Source organism: Pongo abelii, chromosome 14 (genome assembly GCF_028885655.2).
Source record: "Pongo abelii isolate AG06213 chromosome 14, NHGRI_mPonAbe1-v2.0_pri, whole genome shotgun sequence".
Taxonomy (NCBI): domain Eukaryota; kingdom Metazoa; phylum Chordata; class Mammalia; order Primates; family Hominidae; genus Pongo; species Pongo abelii.
The window spans coordinates 49,917,427-49,933,405 of record NC_071999.2 but is presented as its reverse complement, the minus strand read 5'-3'; the positions used below and the strand labels follow the sequence as shown (position 1 = coordinate 49,933,405).

The window sequence follows — 15,979 nt, the reverse complement described above, 5'->3', positions numbered from 1 at the left end:
AATAATTTTGTTTTGGTTTAAATGTTCAGACCCTTACCTATAATGAGGGTCAAGGATGGGAACATGCCTGTTTCGAGTGTCAAAGATGAGAACATATATCTTGAATATAAAAATTACCCATATAAACTACAAATTTATAATTTTGAATATTTAAAAATTTATTAATTTTTATAATATTGTATTATAACCAAGGAAATCACAATGCCAATGATCAAATTATGGTAGCTTAAGTTTGTAGGAAAGCTGTCATTTAAATTCACCTTATCCTTTACCTGGGATTTCCTCTGGACTTTGACATTTTCCAAATCTGTTTTAGACAAGGGGTTCTTAACCCCTGGGCACAGACTGGTACCCGGTACAGTTCCTTAGCCTGTTAGGAACCCCAGCGGGGAGCGGGGATGGGGAGGCGGGGAGCAACGAGCAAGCATGGCTTCATCTGTATTTACACCCATTCCCTTTTGCCTGTCTCACTACCTGTGAGCTCCGCCTCCTGTCAGATCAGCAGCAGCATTAGATTCTCATAGGAGCGTTAACCCTATTGTGAACTGTGCACATGAGGGATTTAGGTTGTGTGCTCCTTATGAGAATCTAATGCCTGATTATCTGTTGCTGTCTCCCATCATCCCAAGATGGGACTGTCTAGTTGCAGGAAAACAAGCTCAGGGCTCCCACTGATTCTACATTATGGTGCATTGTACAATTATTTTATATATTACAATGTAATAGTAAGATAAAGTACACAATAAATGGAATGTGCTGAATCATCCTGAAACCATCCCCAATCCACCCCCCACCCTCTGTCCTTGGAAAAATTGTCTTCCACAAAACTGGTCCCTCGTGCCAGAAAGGCTGGGGACCATTGTTTTAGGCCATAGGTTCTTTAACTTTTCACTGCAGGTATCGCTACGGACAGTCTATCCCCCTGTTTTCATATGTCCTAAGTCAGGCTTGTCCAAACCATGGCCCACAGGCCACATGCAGCCAAGGATGGCTTTGAATGCAGCCCAACAAAAATTTGTAAATTTCCTTAAAATATGAGATTCTTTTGTGTGATTTTTTTTTTAAGCTCATCAGCTGTTCTTAGTGTATTTTATGTGTGGCCCAAGACAATTCTTCCAGTGTGGCCCAGGGAGGCCAAAAGACTGGACACCCCTGCTCTAAATATTCTCCACTCTCCAATACGTGTTTTCCACTTGTTTGGAGGCAGCTTCTCTTACCTTGGGCAAGAGCCAGCCAACCTTAAAATCTGGTTATTCAAGTTGTCAGTGGCAGGCCAGCCGCCAGCATTGTGATAACATGACCCACTGTTCTCATATGGCAGTTGATACTTTTCAGCACTAGCTCACTTTAATAATAAAGTTCTCCCTATTGCTTCCATTTTTTGCCTTTTTCTGGCTCAGAACTTAATCCAGACATCAGCACTCACATTTTAAACAAGATTCAAGTTTTAGAGGATCTTCATAACTTTCAGATCATGCTTGGAAAATCATTGCCTGGGTTCACCTTTTCTTTATTGTGTTTGGTGCCATGTGTACTCTCAGTAATTGTGCAGCTACTTTGAATTGAGAATTGACATTGTTTTGATGGGAAAGCCTTTTATTTAAAGAAGTCTCCCAATCGATCAGTTTTGAGTGTGGCTTATTGTCTGTCATTAGATTTCCTTACTAGCATATTTTTTTATTTCCTTGTGTATTCTGCTGACTGGCCTAACTTAAGGATTGTTTTTTCTTTGTTTATTTTGGTATCTCATTAGTTAGCATACAATTCATTTTGTTGCCATTGTTTAAATATATATGCAACAAGTTTATGGCTTTCTTAGCCTGTAGTTTTAAACAGTAAGTCAGTTGTTTCAGCTAGGAAGAAAGCGGGTCAGTAAGGTGGCATTGAGCATCTGTGACTGAAGTGCCTCAGTATCCACAAGACAAAGGCAACCCAACTTATTAATCATTTGTTGAAATATAGCTATTGTCATAGAACACTGGGACATAAGTCTAACTATGCACTCACATAACCCAGGTTGTTTTAAAGGTAGGCATTAAAATAAGAAAATAAGCTGGCCCAGCACATCAGGTGTCATGGATACCCATTGGTAACTGTCTTCTTTGAGAGTTGGAGACTATAAAGCAAAGTCCCTATTTTTGAGGGTGACTTTGAAAATATATTGCATTTTTTAAAGAATACTTAATTGCAAATCTTGGGCTAGAGCATATAATTGTGCTTTGCTCCATAAAGGCAATAGGAAATCGTGGGATGGGGGTTGGTGGGCGGGGGGTACGGAGAAGTAAGTAAAGAAATAAGTTACAGAAAGAAGCCAGATAGGAAGCTTTTACAGCTGGTGTTTAGAGTGGACAAGGCATTCAAAGGGCAATGTTATTTTGCTGCTTTCCTTTGAGTGGGGATTTATAAGGTCCTGCGTTTGGCTTACCCAGCATTGTAATTCACTACAATGCCGAGGATTTCAAAGGAGTCTCCCTGCCTTCCAGAAACTCATAATCTAAGAATAACTTTTAGATCATTGCATTAGATTTTTTGGTGGGGGGGGATGGTGGGAACATGATGTGTATATACGAGAGAGAGAGGTGAGATTTACCCTAAGAAAAGTGTCGCTAATGTTTTAATGGTAAGAGAAATTGTTTGAGCTCGTATTTTATAAAAATGCTAAAGTCTGGTTCTATCAGATCAATTGCTGCTATCTCTATACTGGTATTTTCAGTTTAGAAAGATGTTTTAGCTGTTTTTATAAAATGAAGTTTCTTGAGTGTTTGTCAGCCAGTACAATGCCTTCAGCATAGTCTTTCCCGATAGGTGCTAAAAATGCCTGCATTAGAATTACTAGGTAGATCCCAGGGACTTTTCTTTCTTTTTTTTTTAAGATGAAAAATTATTGTAGGAGATGTTCTGAGAGTGCCAAAAGGACAGTATTTTTCAGTGTTATTACATGTGGTTTGTCCCTTAAACATTTAACTGAGTGGAGAAGAAAAAATAGGGAAAGAGTTGTTTATTTGTGTGAATTTGTAACTTACCCTTTAGATAAGTCAAGTATAGTGAGCTTTGACACTCCTAGGAACAAGTACACCTAGCACTCTAATTGTGGTTTCCAAATACTATTCTCCAGGTAAAGGAACCACAGCCTGTTGGAGAAATGGCTGATTCTGGGGTTGGGACAAGGAAAATATAAGCTGAACCTAGAGCATCTCATAGCACCAGAAAGTAAGAAAATGCTCAAAAAATGTGAAGATGTGGGTATGTCAGAAGGATACTAGAAAGAGTTCCCAAGGGCCAAAGTTGGAACAATTGGTGCCACAAAATAAATAATAATAAATTATAACCCTCAGAATAGAATAAATACCCATGAGTCTATACTGATATGAGTGCCTAAATAAATAAATAAATAAATGTGGGGGAGGAGAGATAAGTCTTTCTTACAAAATAATTCTAATTATTAAATGTAGAAGAAATGAGAGAAATAGCAAGTCAGCATTAGAGCACCACAGTAATAATTGTTTTTGGCAAGATCCACTGATGAATGGTAAAATTAGTGGTGAAACATTAAAATGAAACAATATTTGTTATAGCCTCAAAATATCTCCTCCCAAAATATTTATTAATTACAATAATTATTAATTACCATGGTTTTAACATATGTCCAAAATTCTTTGATATTCCTTACTTTAGAGTTGAAGCTTAATTCTTCTTCCCTGGAGTGTGAGCTAAACTTAGTAGCTCATTTCAAGAAATAGAATAATGAAAGAGAAAAATAGTAACTTTGTAATAGAGAAAGCAGGCAGACCATCAAGTGGTCAAGGTCAACATTACCAGTAATAAGTCCTACTGATATCATGGACCTGGGTTGTGATGAGAAGGGCACATCTCTGTGGTATTCCTCCCCAAAATCCATAGCCTCAGTCTAATCTTCAAAAATGTCAGACAGACCCAAACTGAGGGACATTCTAAAAACACCTGACAATAATCTTCAGAGTATCAAGTTCATGAAAAACAAGGAAAGACTGAGAAACTGTCACAGATTTAGAGAAGATTAAGGAGTCATGACAACTGAATGCAATGTAGTATAGCAGATTGTATCCTGGAACAGAAAAAAGGACGTTAGTGGAAAAGCTGGTGAAATTACATTACAGTCTGTAGTTTAAATACTAGCGTGGTACCAGTGTTAACTTCTTAGCTATCATAAAGTACTTTGGTTATGTCAGATGGTAACATTAGGGAAGCTGGATGAAGGATATATGGAGACTCTGTACTATCTTTGCAACATTTATATAAATCCAAAATTGTTTCAAAATACAAAGTTTAAAAAAGAAGGGAGCAGGGAAAGGACATTAAAGCCTTGCCCTTGGCTTCATGAATTGGATTGTGAAGAATACAGTTTTCCAGAGTCAATTTCCCTGTGTTTTAATTTTTTTCTGTTATTTTCTGATTATAAAAGTAATACAGAAAATGTGGGAGCTGGGCATAGTGGCTCACGCCTGTAATCCCAGCACTTTGGAAGGCCAAGGTGGGCAGATCACTTGAGGTAAGGAGTTCGAGACCAGCCTGGCCGACATGGTGAAACCCCGTCTCAACTAAAAATACAAAAATTAGCCCGGTGTGGTGGCAAGTGCCTGTAATTCCAGCTGCTTAGGAGGCTAAGGGGAGAATCGCTTGAACTCAGGAGGTAGAATGCACTGCACTCCAGCCTGGGCAGCAGAGTGAAACTCCGTCTCAAACAAAAACAAAAACAAAAAAACAATTATAAAGATGATTGAAGCTGAGTAAAATAATAGAGAATGGTGGTCAGAAAAAGGGGATATGCGCTTTTATCTGAAGTGATCAGTAAAAGCATCTCTGATAAGGTGACGTTAAGACATCTGAATGAAATGCGGGGCTGATACCTAAGGGAATAGCAGTCAAGGCAGAGAGACTGCCACAGTCACCCCAGCCTTTAGTGACTACAACCCTCATCAGTCAGCAGCCAGCAACATCAAGAAAATACCCTCCATCAGCAAAAATATCACAACCTCCTGAAGTCTCAGATGAGTTTTAGCATTTTTTAGCAATGAAATATTTTTAAATTAAGGTACATTTTTTAAGACATAATGCTATTGCACACCTCATATGCTGCAGTGTAGTGTAAACATAACTTTTATATGCCCTGAGAAACCAGAAAATTTGTGTGACTTGCTTTATTGCCATATTCATTTGATTGCAGTGGTCTGGAACCAAATCCACAATATCTCCAAGGTATGATTGCATATCAAATAACTGTTTGGAGTTTTACTATAAAAGGGAGGAAAGAAATGGAGCTATAACTGGGAGACATTATTAGCATTATTGTGGACCATAAAAACACTTTGATAGGATGGCTTCATTTTAAGAAGACTTTATTTGTCTGTGGGAAGCATTCTAGCTCACTGATAACAATTTGGATTTGGAGTCAGATAGCCAGGCTTTAAATTTGACCCAACTGATTTAGTTATCTTAAGGAAAAGTTACTCAAATTCTCTGGATTTTTATTTCATCACTCATCACATACCTCATAAGGATTAGGTCAGATCATGCTTTTGAAGAGCATAATATTCAAGTATTACTGTACTTTTTGTTACCTCTCTTTGAGTCTTGGAAATAAATGCTACAGTTTGGTCTTTCATCATTCAACCAATGAATGGAAAGTCTCCATACCAACACTGTGGTGGATTTCTGCTTAATCTACTAGTAATTCACATAAACTTCATACTTTCCTTTCCCTTTATTAATCAAGGAGAAAAGGTAATTTAGCTTAAAATTGACAAGGAGTACTTTTATAGGTGTGATGGTGTGTAGTGAGGAGAGAGGATTTAGCTTCATCCAGCAGAAGGTGGCAGTTGAACATTCACATAGAAAGATATTCCCATTTCCTACTGGCATGCTTTGGTTTCCCCTAGACTGACTTGGTGAACATTAAATGCTTAGTCTTGAAACATTTTATATTGGTTTTGGGTTGAGTTGGTTAATTAAATAGACAAATTACTTATTGTCTTCAATGAGGCCTTATTTTTATTGGTTGTCTAGAATAGAGTTAATAGATTTTTAGAGCTGCCAAAAAGAAATGTAATAGGTGGTGTCCTGGGGCTACAACTAGGCTTGCTGGGCCTGGATCAAACACTTTACATTTGGCAGGCACTTTAGTATTATGCTTGGTAAATTCTCATGGTTGCCTTGTTTATTTAAGTTCTTAGAAGTTTTAAATAATAAAAACTTTGGGTGGGCTGGTCACAGTGGCTCACACCTGTAATCCCAACACTTTGGGAGGCCAAGGCAAGCTGATCAACTTGAGGCCAGGAGTTTGAGACCAGCCTGGCCAACATGGTGAAACCCCATCTCTACTAAAAATACAAAAAATTAGCTGGGGATAGTGGCACACGCCTGTGATCCCAGCTACTTAGGAGGCTGAGGTAAGATAATTGCTTGGGCCTGGCAGGCAGAGGTTGTGGTGAGCCGAGATTATGCCACTGCACTCCAGCCTGTGTGACAGAGCAAGACTCTGTCTCTAAAAGAACTTTGGGTGGATTAATTTCAGCATTACTGTTTGACTAAGCCTATAGAATGCTTTGAATATTATTTGGATCCCAAAAAGCAGTCTTAAAAACAGTTAAAAGCATAGGTATTTTAATACTTCATTTATTTCTAAACCTAATTTTCAGAGGCAGTGATCCCAATCCAGTGAAGTTAAATAAAGTTTGGGCCTTCCTACTACCTGTAAATGAACAGCAAAGACTACGTAATTAAGTTAATTAGAGTATACTCAGATTGTATAACCTGTGAAGCATGCTAAGTAACTGAGCTCTATATAGCTTCCTTTTCCCTCACTGTCTCCTCTGGGGCAAATGGTTTCTTGGCCCATGAAGATGTCTAAACCAAGGGGAAGTGTTTCTGGCCCCCTAGAATTAGTTTTTTGGAAAGATTAAGGAAATGATCAGAAATTACTTAATTTTCACTAACAAATGAGGGAGTGGGGGATGGTCAGCTTTTTTATGGTGGTAGATGTTTTGAATCTGACTTCTTTTCCCTTCAGAGTCTGATAAGGAGGAGAAACCACAACGTTCTGTGATACCCAAGGAAGTGACACCAGCCCTATGCTCACTAATGAGTAGCTATGGCAGTCTTTCAGGGTCAGAGAGTGAGCCAGAAGGTAAGTCATGGTGTGTGTTGTTACAGGGTTTTGTTTTGTTGCTTTTTGCCTTTGGTGCATGCTGCGCATTAATAACATCCAGGATGTGCATTCTTTATTTGGTTTTCAAATTCCTTTTCCATTTGAATCAGAAGTAAAGTTAACATGGGTTAAAGGACCTCTGGAGTAATAAAGAAATGTGTTGCTACTCTGGGAATAAAAAAGCAAAAAATACAATATAATGAAAGAATAGGAAGGAAAAGAGAAAATATCCACTAACAGAATTGAAGAAAATTCTAAAAGAAATGGCAAAAAGAAAATTCATTTTTTTCTCTCTGCTCTCAAGAACCCTTGTTATAACGTGTTTATAGCATCTTTGGTAGATGGTGAGAGATCCTTTATGACAAAGAGTGTGATACAATTTTTTTAATGCATATAGGGCATTGTTCTTCCTAGAGCATATTTACATAAATTATCTCATTTGGAAAACACAGCAACCTTATACTTTTGTCCACATTAGCTTGTGCATTTTAAAGGTCGGAAGAAATTGAATCTTTTCAAGAGTCTTTCTGAGAAGTCAGTAATGTTCAGGATACATGTCTTACCTTTAAAGATGATGTTACAGATGGTAACGTGTGAGGCTTCATTGTGAAATTTAATTGTGATAAACCAGTTTAATTTCCTTCAGCATCTCTTTCAGGGCTACCTGAAAGAGCCGTGAGTAGGCTCTTGATCTGATGCAGTGTAGCAGTTTTTAATCCAAGGTTTATATCAATAATCCAGCATATGTTTAATGAATAAATCTATGTTCCACTATTGTGGACACCTGGCTCTGTGTGGTCATTTTATTTAGACTTTACTGGCCGTGAGAGAATTCATGTGTATGTCTCAGGACAAGATGTGTAATCAAAGTAGGAGCTGTACTGAGGATAAGAATACAGGTCTAAAAGTGTTTATATAGAATGAAGAGAAGATGCAAATGTAATTGGATGGGCCGGGTACAGTGGCTCACGCCTGTAATCCCAACACTTTGGGAGGCTGAGGAGGGTGGATCACCTGAGGTCAGGAGTTTGAGACCAGCCTGGCCAACATGGTGAGGCCCCATCTCTACAAAAAATACAAAAGTTAGCCGGGCATGGCAGTGCGTGCCTGTAGTCCCAGTACCTAGGAGGCTGAGGCAGGAGAATTGCTTGAATCCAGGAGACAGAGGTTGAGTGAGGTGAGATTGTGCCACTGTACTCCAGCCTGGGTGACAGTGAGACTCTGGCTCAAAAAAAAAAAAAGAAAAGGAAATGTAGTTTGATGGAGATGGCAGCACTTTTAATGTTGACTAGGCTAGAGATAATCAATGTTTATGTATTTGGAAGATGTTGAATAAGGAGCCGTTAGGCTTTAATATGAAAAATGATGTTTATATGTATCTGTAACATGGGAAGTTTTTTCTTTTCTAAGTGGGCCATGGCTTACTATGGTAGCTTCTTAATAGCTACTTGAATTTTGAAATATAAGCTACTTTGGCTTTATCAGAGTATTCCTTAACAGATGGTTGCCTCATTTTAATTTTAAGAAAAACAGCATTTTTTTGTGCTCTTGTTTCTCATACGTTGGTATGAAGATGGAGTTATTCTTTAAACACATATTACATTTCCTACTTATCAGTTGTATTCATAACAGGTGATAGCAAAGAAAACTATTACCAGAATTACAGAATCCCATAAAAACAGGCTGGACTAATGCTTGCTTCTCTGTTTCTTAAGATGGAACAGTATTTTTATACTCATGTCTTCATTTTGAGACTGGCATCATTTTAAATTGGAAGAAAGGGAGGAAACTGGAAGGGATCTTTGAGATCACCTCTTTATTTTATAGAACCTTAAGCATGGAAAGGATAAGCTTGGTTGGGCATGGTGGCTCATGCCTGCAATCCCAGCACTTTGGGAGGCCGAAGCAGGTGGATCACCTGAGGTCAGGAGTTCAAGACCAGTCTGGTCAACATGATGAAACCCCATCTCTACTAAAAATATAAAAATTAGCCTGGTGTGGTGGGTGCATCTGTAATCCCAGCTACTTGGGAGGCTGAGGCAGGAGAATTGCTTGAACCCAGAAGGCGGAAGTTGCAGTGAGCCAAGTTTGCACCACCGCACTCCAGCCTGGGCGACAGAGTGAAACTCCATCTCAAAAAAAAAAAAAAAAAGGAATAAGCTTGGCAAGCTGGTATGTAGCAGACCTGACATATAGGTTTGGAGTCTTAAAAGTCCAAAGAAGCCAACTTTCATTGCCTTCCATTATAGTCTTTCTCTCTTTGGCATTTACTGTCATCCTGCACAGTAATGCGTAGACTTTTCTCTTATAGATAACAAATGATATTATCTGTTAAACTATATATAAGATTTTGTATGAATATATTTTGACTAATTGTTAAAATGTCCTGCTTTAAGGAAAAAACCCTTGCTTCACATTCCTAAGTCTTAAGAATTATTTTATATAGTTTGAATTCAGCTTTATTAAGCCATCCAGGTCACTAGCAAATTTCTAGCTTTCAGTATTAATTCTGGGCTCTAGAATGGGATATTGACACATAGGGAGTTTTAAATAAATAAACCAAGGAAACAAAGTGGTCTTTTAACCATGAAATAGTATCTGGAAGGCTGCTTATTTATCTGGATTCTAAATATATAGGAACAATCTGTTTCTTCCTAACAGAGTTTAACAATTGTGTCTTCATAATTAAGATCTGTCTTGACTTAAGAATTAGCATGAGAGTGTTTGGAATCTTAAACATGGATAGCATTTTTCTGGAAAGATATTTAAACAAGGAAAGGGTCCCTCAAGTAAGACTGAAGCAAAGGAAGAGGTAATACTCACATCAGGGTCTGTAAGAATCACTAAGATACAAATTTAATAAGAAATACTTCCAAATGGGTTGGTTTAATATCTATTCTGCATGTTAGCATTTTAGCATTTTTTTAAGTGTATTAGAATTTAAGCACAGTTTTACAACTCCCCAAAATTATGTTTCCTCAAACTGATTTGGCTATGATGGGGAGATTTCCAAATTAAAGACTATTTCAGAAGGCCACAAACCAAAAAGGGTGTTTAAATGTTTGGTAGAACTGAATGAGCTATATTTAAAATTTAATTGGTGAACATTACATTAATATATGATACTTAGCTGGGAAATGTAAATCTCAAGAAAGAGAAAAATATAAATGTTAGTCCCCGTCCTCATTTCTTAGCAGAAAATTCACAATTATAAGCTCTGATTCATTTGACTTTGTGTTCCTGAATTGAGTGATCGATACTTGAGGGGAAGGAAATAATAGAAAATAGTGTCCTGGTTTTTCTTATTTATCATCTCTATTTTATAGATGAAGAGATTTAGGTAGAGATAAGTAGCTTGCCCAAAGGTCACACAGCTGGTAAATGATGGAACTAGGATTTGAACCTAACAGTCTGGCACCAGAGTCTGCTTTTAACACTTGTCCCTGTACTTCTTTTCAAATATAATTTCTACATTCAGTCCTATGTAATGTTTGAGTATTATGGGTTTTGCCACTCTTGTCTAGGCAATTGAACCCTGTCTCCCAACTTCTAGAATAGAATTCTTTACATCATATCATACTGATTTATAGTAAGTAAATAGTATAACCATTGGGGAGTGGGGAGAGGTGAAGATTCTGAGCTTAAAATTTGTGAATTTTCAACTGTTCATATGGTTTTTCTCCTTTATTCTGTTAATAATGGTGAAATGTCAATTGATTTTCAAATGTCAAACCAGCCTGTATTCCCAGGATAAAATCTACTTGGTCATGGTCTATTACCCTTTTAATACATTGATGGATTTGATCTAATATTTTATTAAGGAGTTTTGCCTACATGTTCATGAGGGATATTGGTCTATGGTTTTCTTTTATTGTAATAGATTTGGTGTGAGTAGGGATCTATTTCCTCCTCTTTTTTAAGGGTTTGTGAAGGATTTCTACCAGTTTTTCTTTTTGTTTCTTGTTTGTAGAGTTCAGTGGTGAAGCCCTCTGAACCTGGCATTTTGTTTTTGGGAAAGTTTTAAATTATGAATTAAATTTCCTTAATAGGTCCAGAGCTATTCATATTTTCCTATTTCTTCTTGAGTGGGTTTTGATGATTTGTGTTTTTCAAAAGAATTTGCTTCACATAAGTTGTTAATTTTTTGGTATATAGTTCATATTTCCTGTGATATCCGTAGGATCTATAATGATGTGCTCCTCTTTTATTTCTCAAGTTAATTGATTTTTTTTCTCTTTTTCTCAAAAAGTCTTGGTGCATTTATTAATTTTATTAATCTTTTCAAAGAACCAACTTCTGGCTTTGTTGGTTTTTCTCTGTTGTCATTGATTTTCACTCTAATCCACTGATTTTCACTTTTTAGTATTTCCTCTTTCCTCAGACCCTACCACATTACAGTAGAAGCTTAGATAATTGATTTTAGACTTTTCTCATTTCTAATTTAAGCATTGAAAGCCATAAATGTACTTTCATGAACTGCTTTAGCTGTAGTCCACAAATATGATACATTATGTTTTCATTTTTATTTATTTCAAAATATTTCCTAATCTCTCTTAAGATTTGTTCTTTAACTCATGGATTATTTAGAAGTGTGTTGTTTAGTTTCTAAATATTTGGGGGTTTTCTAGCTAGTTTTCTGTTAATGATTTTAGTTTAATTCTGTTACAGAGAACATAACTCTATACTTTCAATTTCTTCAACGTATTGATACTTATTTTATGGCCCAACACAAGGTGAATGTTCATATGAACTTGACAAGAAAATGTATTAGGTCGGGTGTTCTTTGTCAATTTGAGTTAATTGTTAGCGGTATTCTGTATCCCTACGAATTTTCTGTCCAATTTTTCTTTAATTACTGAGATTGGAATGTTCAAGTATTCAATCATAATAATGGATTTGTCTACTTCTCTTCTCAGTTCCATCAGTTTTTGCTGCAACGCATATTGAAAATCTGTTCTTAGGTGTTATTCTTTGTCTTATTGATGAATTGACCCCTTTAGCATTATGAACTGTTCCTCTTTATCCCTGGTGATGTTCACTGTTCTGAAGTCTTTTTTGTCTTGACATTAATACAGCCTTTCCGGCGTTCATGTGATTGGTATATGCTCGGTATCTTCTTTCATCCTTTTAACTTCTTTGTTTTACTTTTTAGGAGTTGGTCTGCAGTTTATAGTATGCGGCTTAACTTTTCATAGTGTACTTTCAAATGATATTATCTACTTCACATGTAATTTAAGATTTTACAGTGTATACTACTTACATATTCCTTTTGCCTTCCTTTTTACTATTGTTGTCATAGATTTTATTTCTATAGATGTTATAAATTGCACATACACTTAATATTTTTGCTTTAGTTTTAAAATTTTTCCAATGAGGAAAAAAAAGTCTTTTATATTTATTCACATATTTACTTTTTCCAGCACTTATCCTTCCTTTGTATAGATCCAAGTTTCCATCTGGCATTATTTCCTTCATAGAGATCACTTTCTGTAGCTCTTCATGGTAGTCTCCTCAATTTTTGGTAGTTAACAGCTTCCAATTTGAAAAATACTAGAATACATTATAAATGCCTTGCAAAAATCTTTCATGGTTTTAAATTATTAAGTGAACAATATTATGGCCAGGAGGATTATTATGGATTTGTTGGTTGCTTTTGAAAGGTCTGTTTTGTTTTGTTTTGTTTATTTTTGTGTTTGTTTTTCATCACACTTAGAAACTCCCATCAAGACTGAAGCAGACGTTTTGGCAGAAAACCAGGTTCTTGATAGCAGTGCTCCTAAGAGTCCAAGTCAAGGTGTTAAAGCAACTGTTAGAAATTTTTCAGAAGCCAAGAGTGAGAACCGAAAGAAAAGTTTTGAAAAGACAAACCCTAAGAGGACAAAAGATTATCACAACTATCAAACGTTATTCGAACCAAGAACACACCATCCATATCTCTTGGAAATGGTAAATTATTTTTCTTTAGGTTCTAATCTTTGTGTTCTCACGTCATAAAGATAGAGCCACTGGGGGGTGTGTGTGTGTGTGTGTGTGTGTGTGTGTGTTTTAAGGTTACCAGAGACACATTGACCTTGGAGACTTTGTATCTTAATTCTGCAGCTACATTTGGCATATAGCTGGTATATTCAGTGAATGTGGAATAATGTAATTTTTACAACCACTTAAAATAAATTTAGGTTTCACTAGTTGGTAAGGAAGTATCTATTGAGGTTTATTGACTTTCTTTCCAGTGAAAGCACAGCTAAAAGTACAATGGCAAGCTGAAGGGAAAAAAAGATTTTTAGTACAAATGTCTATTGAGAACCATACAGTAACAAAAAGGAAAAGCCTAAGGTTTTCTGACAATTCTCATTTGTTATTTTCTGGGATTGTCTTCCTTCCCTCCTTCCTCCACCTTTTTTTTTTTTTTAGAGTTGAGGTCTTGCTTTGTCACCCAAGCTGGAGTGTAGTGGCGTGATCATAGCTCACTGCTGCCTCAAATTCCTGGGCTCAAGTGATCCTACTGTCCCAGCCTCCCAAGTAGCTGGGACTATGGGCATGCACTACCATGCTAATTTTTTTTCTTGTATACCTTTATTTATTTGTGTTTATTCTGTGCATTCGTGGCTTTATTCTCAGCATTATGTGCTCAAAAATCTAATAGCTTTCTTCAAATTATAAAGAGGAAGCAATACATCTTCAAGTTCTCAGTAGTGGACATGAAGCTGTTCAAAGATCAAAGATTTTCATGTCTAAGCAATAGAAGTATTTTACATTTTTTAGTGAAGTTATAAAACTGTTGACATTCTGTGAAAAGTCTGTTTGGTTTTGACTTACAAGTTAAGTACTTATTTTGTAGCTAAAGTGTTCAGTGGCTACACTCTTGAGGTGCTACGTGTAGCACAGTTGCTTCCTATTAAAATGGATCTGAAATATACGCTCCATTTTGTATATATAGCAAATTACATTTTAAAAAGTTACCTTATAATTGGTAAATTAAGTGAGCTTTCCACTGAAAGTTTCTGTATGATGTTTCTGAACTCTATCAATAACATCAGAAAATAAAATAAATTCCTTTTTGGCAAACTACATGTGATTCCTTGATTATGTGCTTGTTCTAAATACCAGGGGTTTTTAGCTTTCTTTTAATTACAATAAGCACAAAAATGGAAAGTTATAAAAGTCAAGGAATGTTGGAATTTTTTACTGCTATTTTCATTGTTACATGTAAATAGATGTACTTACCAATTTCTAGACTGCTTATGAATTTGGGTTTGGGCAATCCTCTTTGACATAATTTTAGATTAAAGAATTGCAGACTTTTTAGCCAGGTGTGGTGGTGCATGCCTGTAATCCCAGCTACTCTGGAGGCTGAGGCAGGATAATTGCTTGAACCTGGGAGGCGGAGGTTGCGGTGAGCTGAGATCGCACGATTGCACTCCAGCCTAGGCAGCAAGAGTGGAACTCTGTCTCAAAAAAAAAAAAAAAAAAAGAATTGCAGATGTTTAAACCTATTTTCCTGTCCTATGCTAGATACTCTTAGAGAGGACTCCAAATATAAGCGTTAGTACTGTTTAAAAAGCTGGATAGTCTTGGCCGGGCACGGTGGCTCACGCCTGTAATCCCAGCACTTTGGGAGGCCGAGGCAGGTGGATCACGAGGTCAGAAGATCGAGACCATCCTGGCTAACACGGTGAAACCCCGTTTCTACTAAAAATACAAAAAATTAGCTGGGCATGGTGGCGGGCGTCTGTAGTCCTAGCTACTCGGGAGGCTGAGGCAGGAGAATGGCGTGAACCCGGGAGGTGGAGCTTGCAGTGAGCCGAGATCTCGCCACTGCACTCCAGCCTGGGCGACAGAGCGAGACTCCGTCTCAAAATAATAAATAAATAAATAAAAAGCTAGATAGTCTTGATGTAAATTAAAAGGACATGTTCTTGCATCGTTTTTTAGCAAAATAGTGAATATAATACATATTTCTTATTGTTCTGTCTTCTTTATATGGAGAGGGTACATGCAATATTTTAGATTGTATTTCCCAGATATAATTTATTTACCAGCTCATCTTTTTTTAAATTGTGTTTTAGCTTCTAGCTCCGGACATTCGACATGAAAGAAATGTGATTTTGCAGTGTGTTCGGTACATCATCAAAAAAGACTTTTTTGGATTGGATACTAATTCTGCGAAAAGTAAAGATGTATAGGCGTCTGGTGTTTCAGCATACATAACTGAAGCATGTGAAACAGTATCATCCTCGTTAGTAGAGGAAAACGAAACCCTTTTTTCCCTCAAAACTGGATTTGTAACTAAATTGTAAGCCTCGTAGGATGTATGTTGGAATTTTAAGTCTTTCCTTTGGTTCTATGCAAATAAATACATAACTGATTTTTTAAGACTGTGTCTGTATTGTTGGGATTGAATCTAGTATTTGCCGGGAGAATTTTTTCTTTGTATTTATTTTAATGTATTGTTCTCATGTAAGAATGACTGATGTTGTGTCAGTTAAGAATTGAAGATAAGTTTAGCAGTAAAGAAGAAAGCTTTTAAAAGGATTGATTCAGCTAAGCAAAGTTGGGCAGAGAAATACAGCCATTTTGTTTTTAATGCTGAAAAGGAAGATGTTCTGTAGCAAGGGGGAATATTTTAAAAATAAACCAGATCAAATTAATACAATCAGAAGGTTTCGAAATGTAAATATTCCTTGTTTAAGACATGTTTAAATTCACCTACTAGCACGACTTACATAGCTCAAATATTGAATGTTTAAAATATTAATACAGGTGGGGCCTCTGTTTATGTTTAGATACAATTGAAGT

The 15,979-nt window shown here is 36.6% G+C and overlaps 1 protein-coding gene across 1 annotated transcript in view; it reads left to right on the top strand.

The window, feature by feature from the left end:
* NUFIP1 (nuclear FMR1 interacting protein 1) overlaps nucleotides 1-15,556 on the top strand; it is a 53,575-nt gene extending 38,019 nt beyond the window's left edge. The window contains exons 8-10 of the mRNA XM_024230973.3: nucleotides 7,046-7,162; nucleotides 12,897-13,129; nucleotides 15,250-15,556. Of these exons, the coding sequence (XP_024086741.3) occupies nucleotides 7,046-7,162; nucleotides 12,897-13,129; nucleotides 15,250-15,366 (467 nt within the window). The 3' untranslated portion in view covers nucleotides 15,367-15,556. The remainder of the gene's footprint in view (nucleotides 1-7,045; nucleotides 7,163-12,896; nucleotides 13,130-15,249) is intronic.
* Nucleotides 15,557-15,979: the final 423 nt, after the last annotated feature.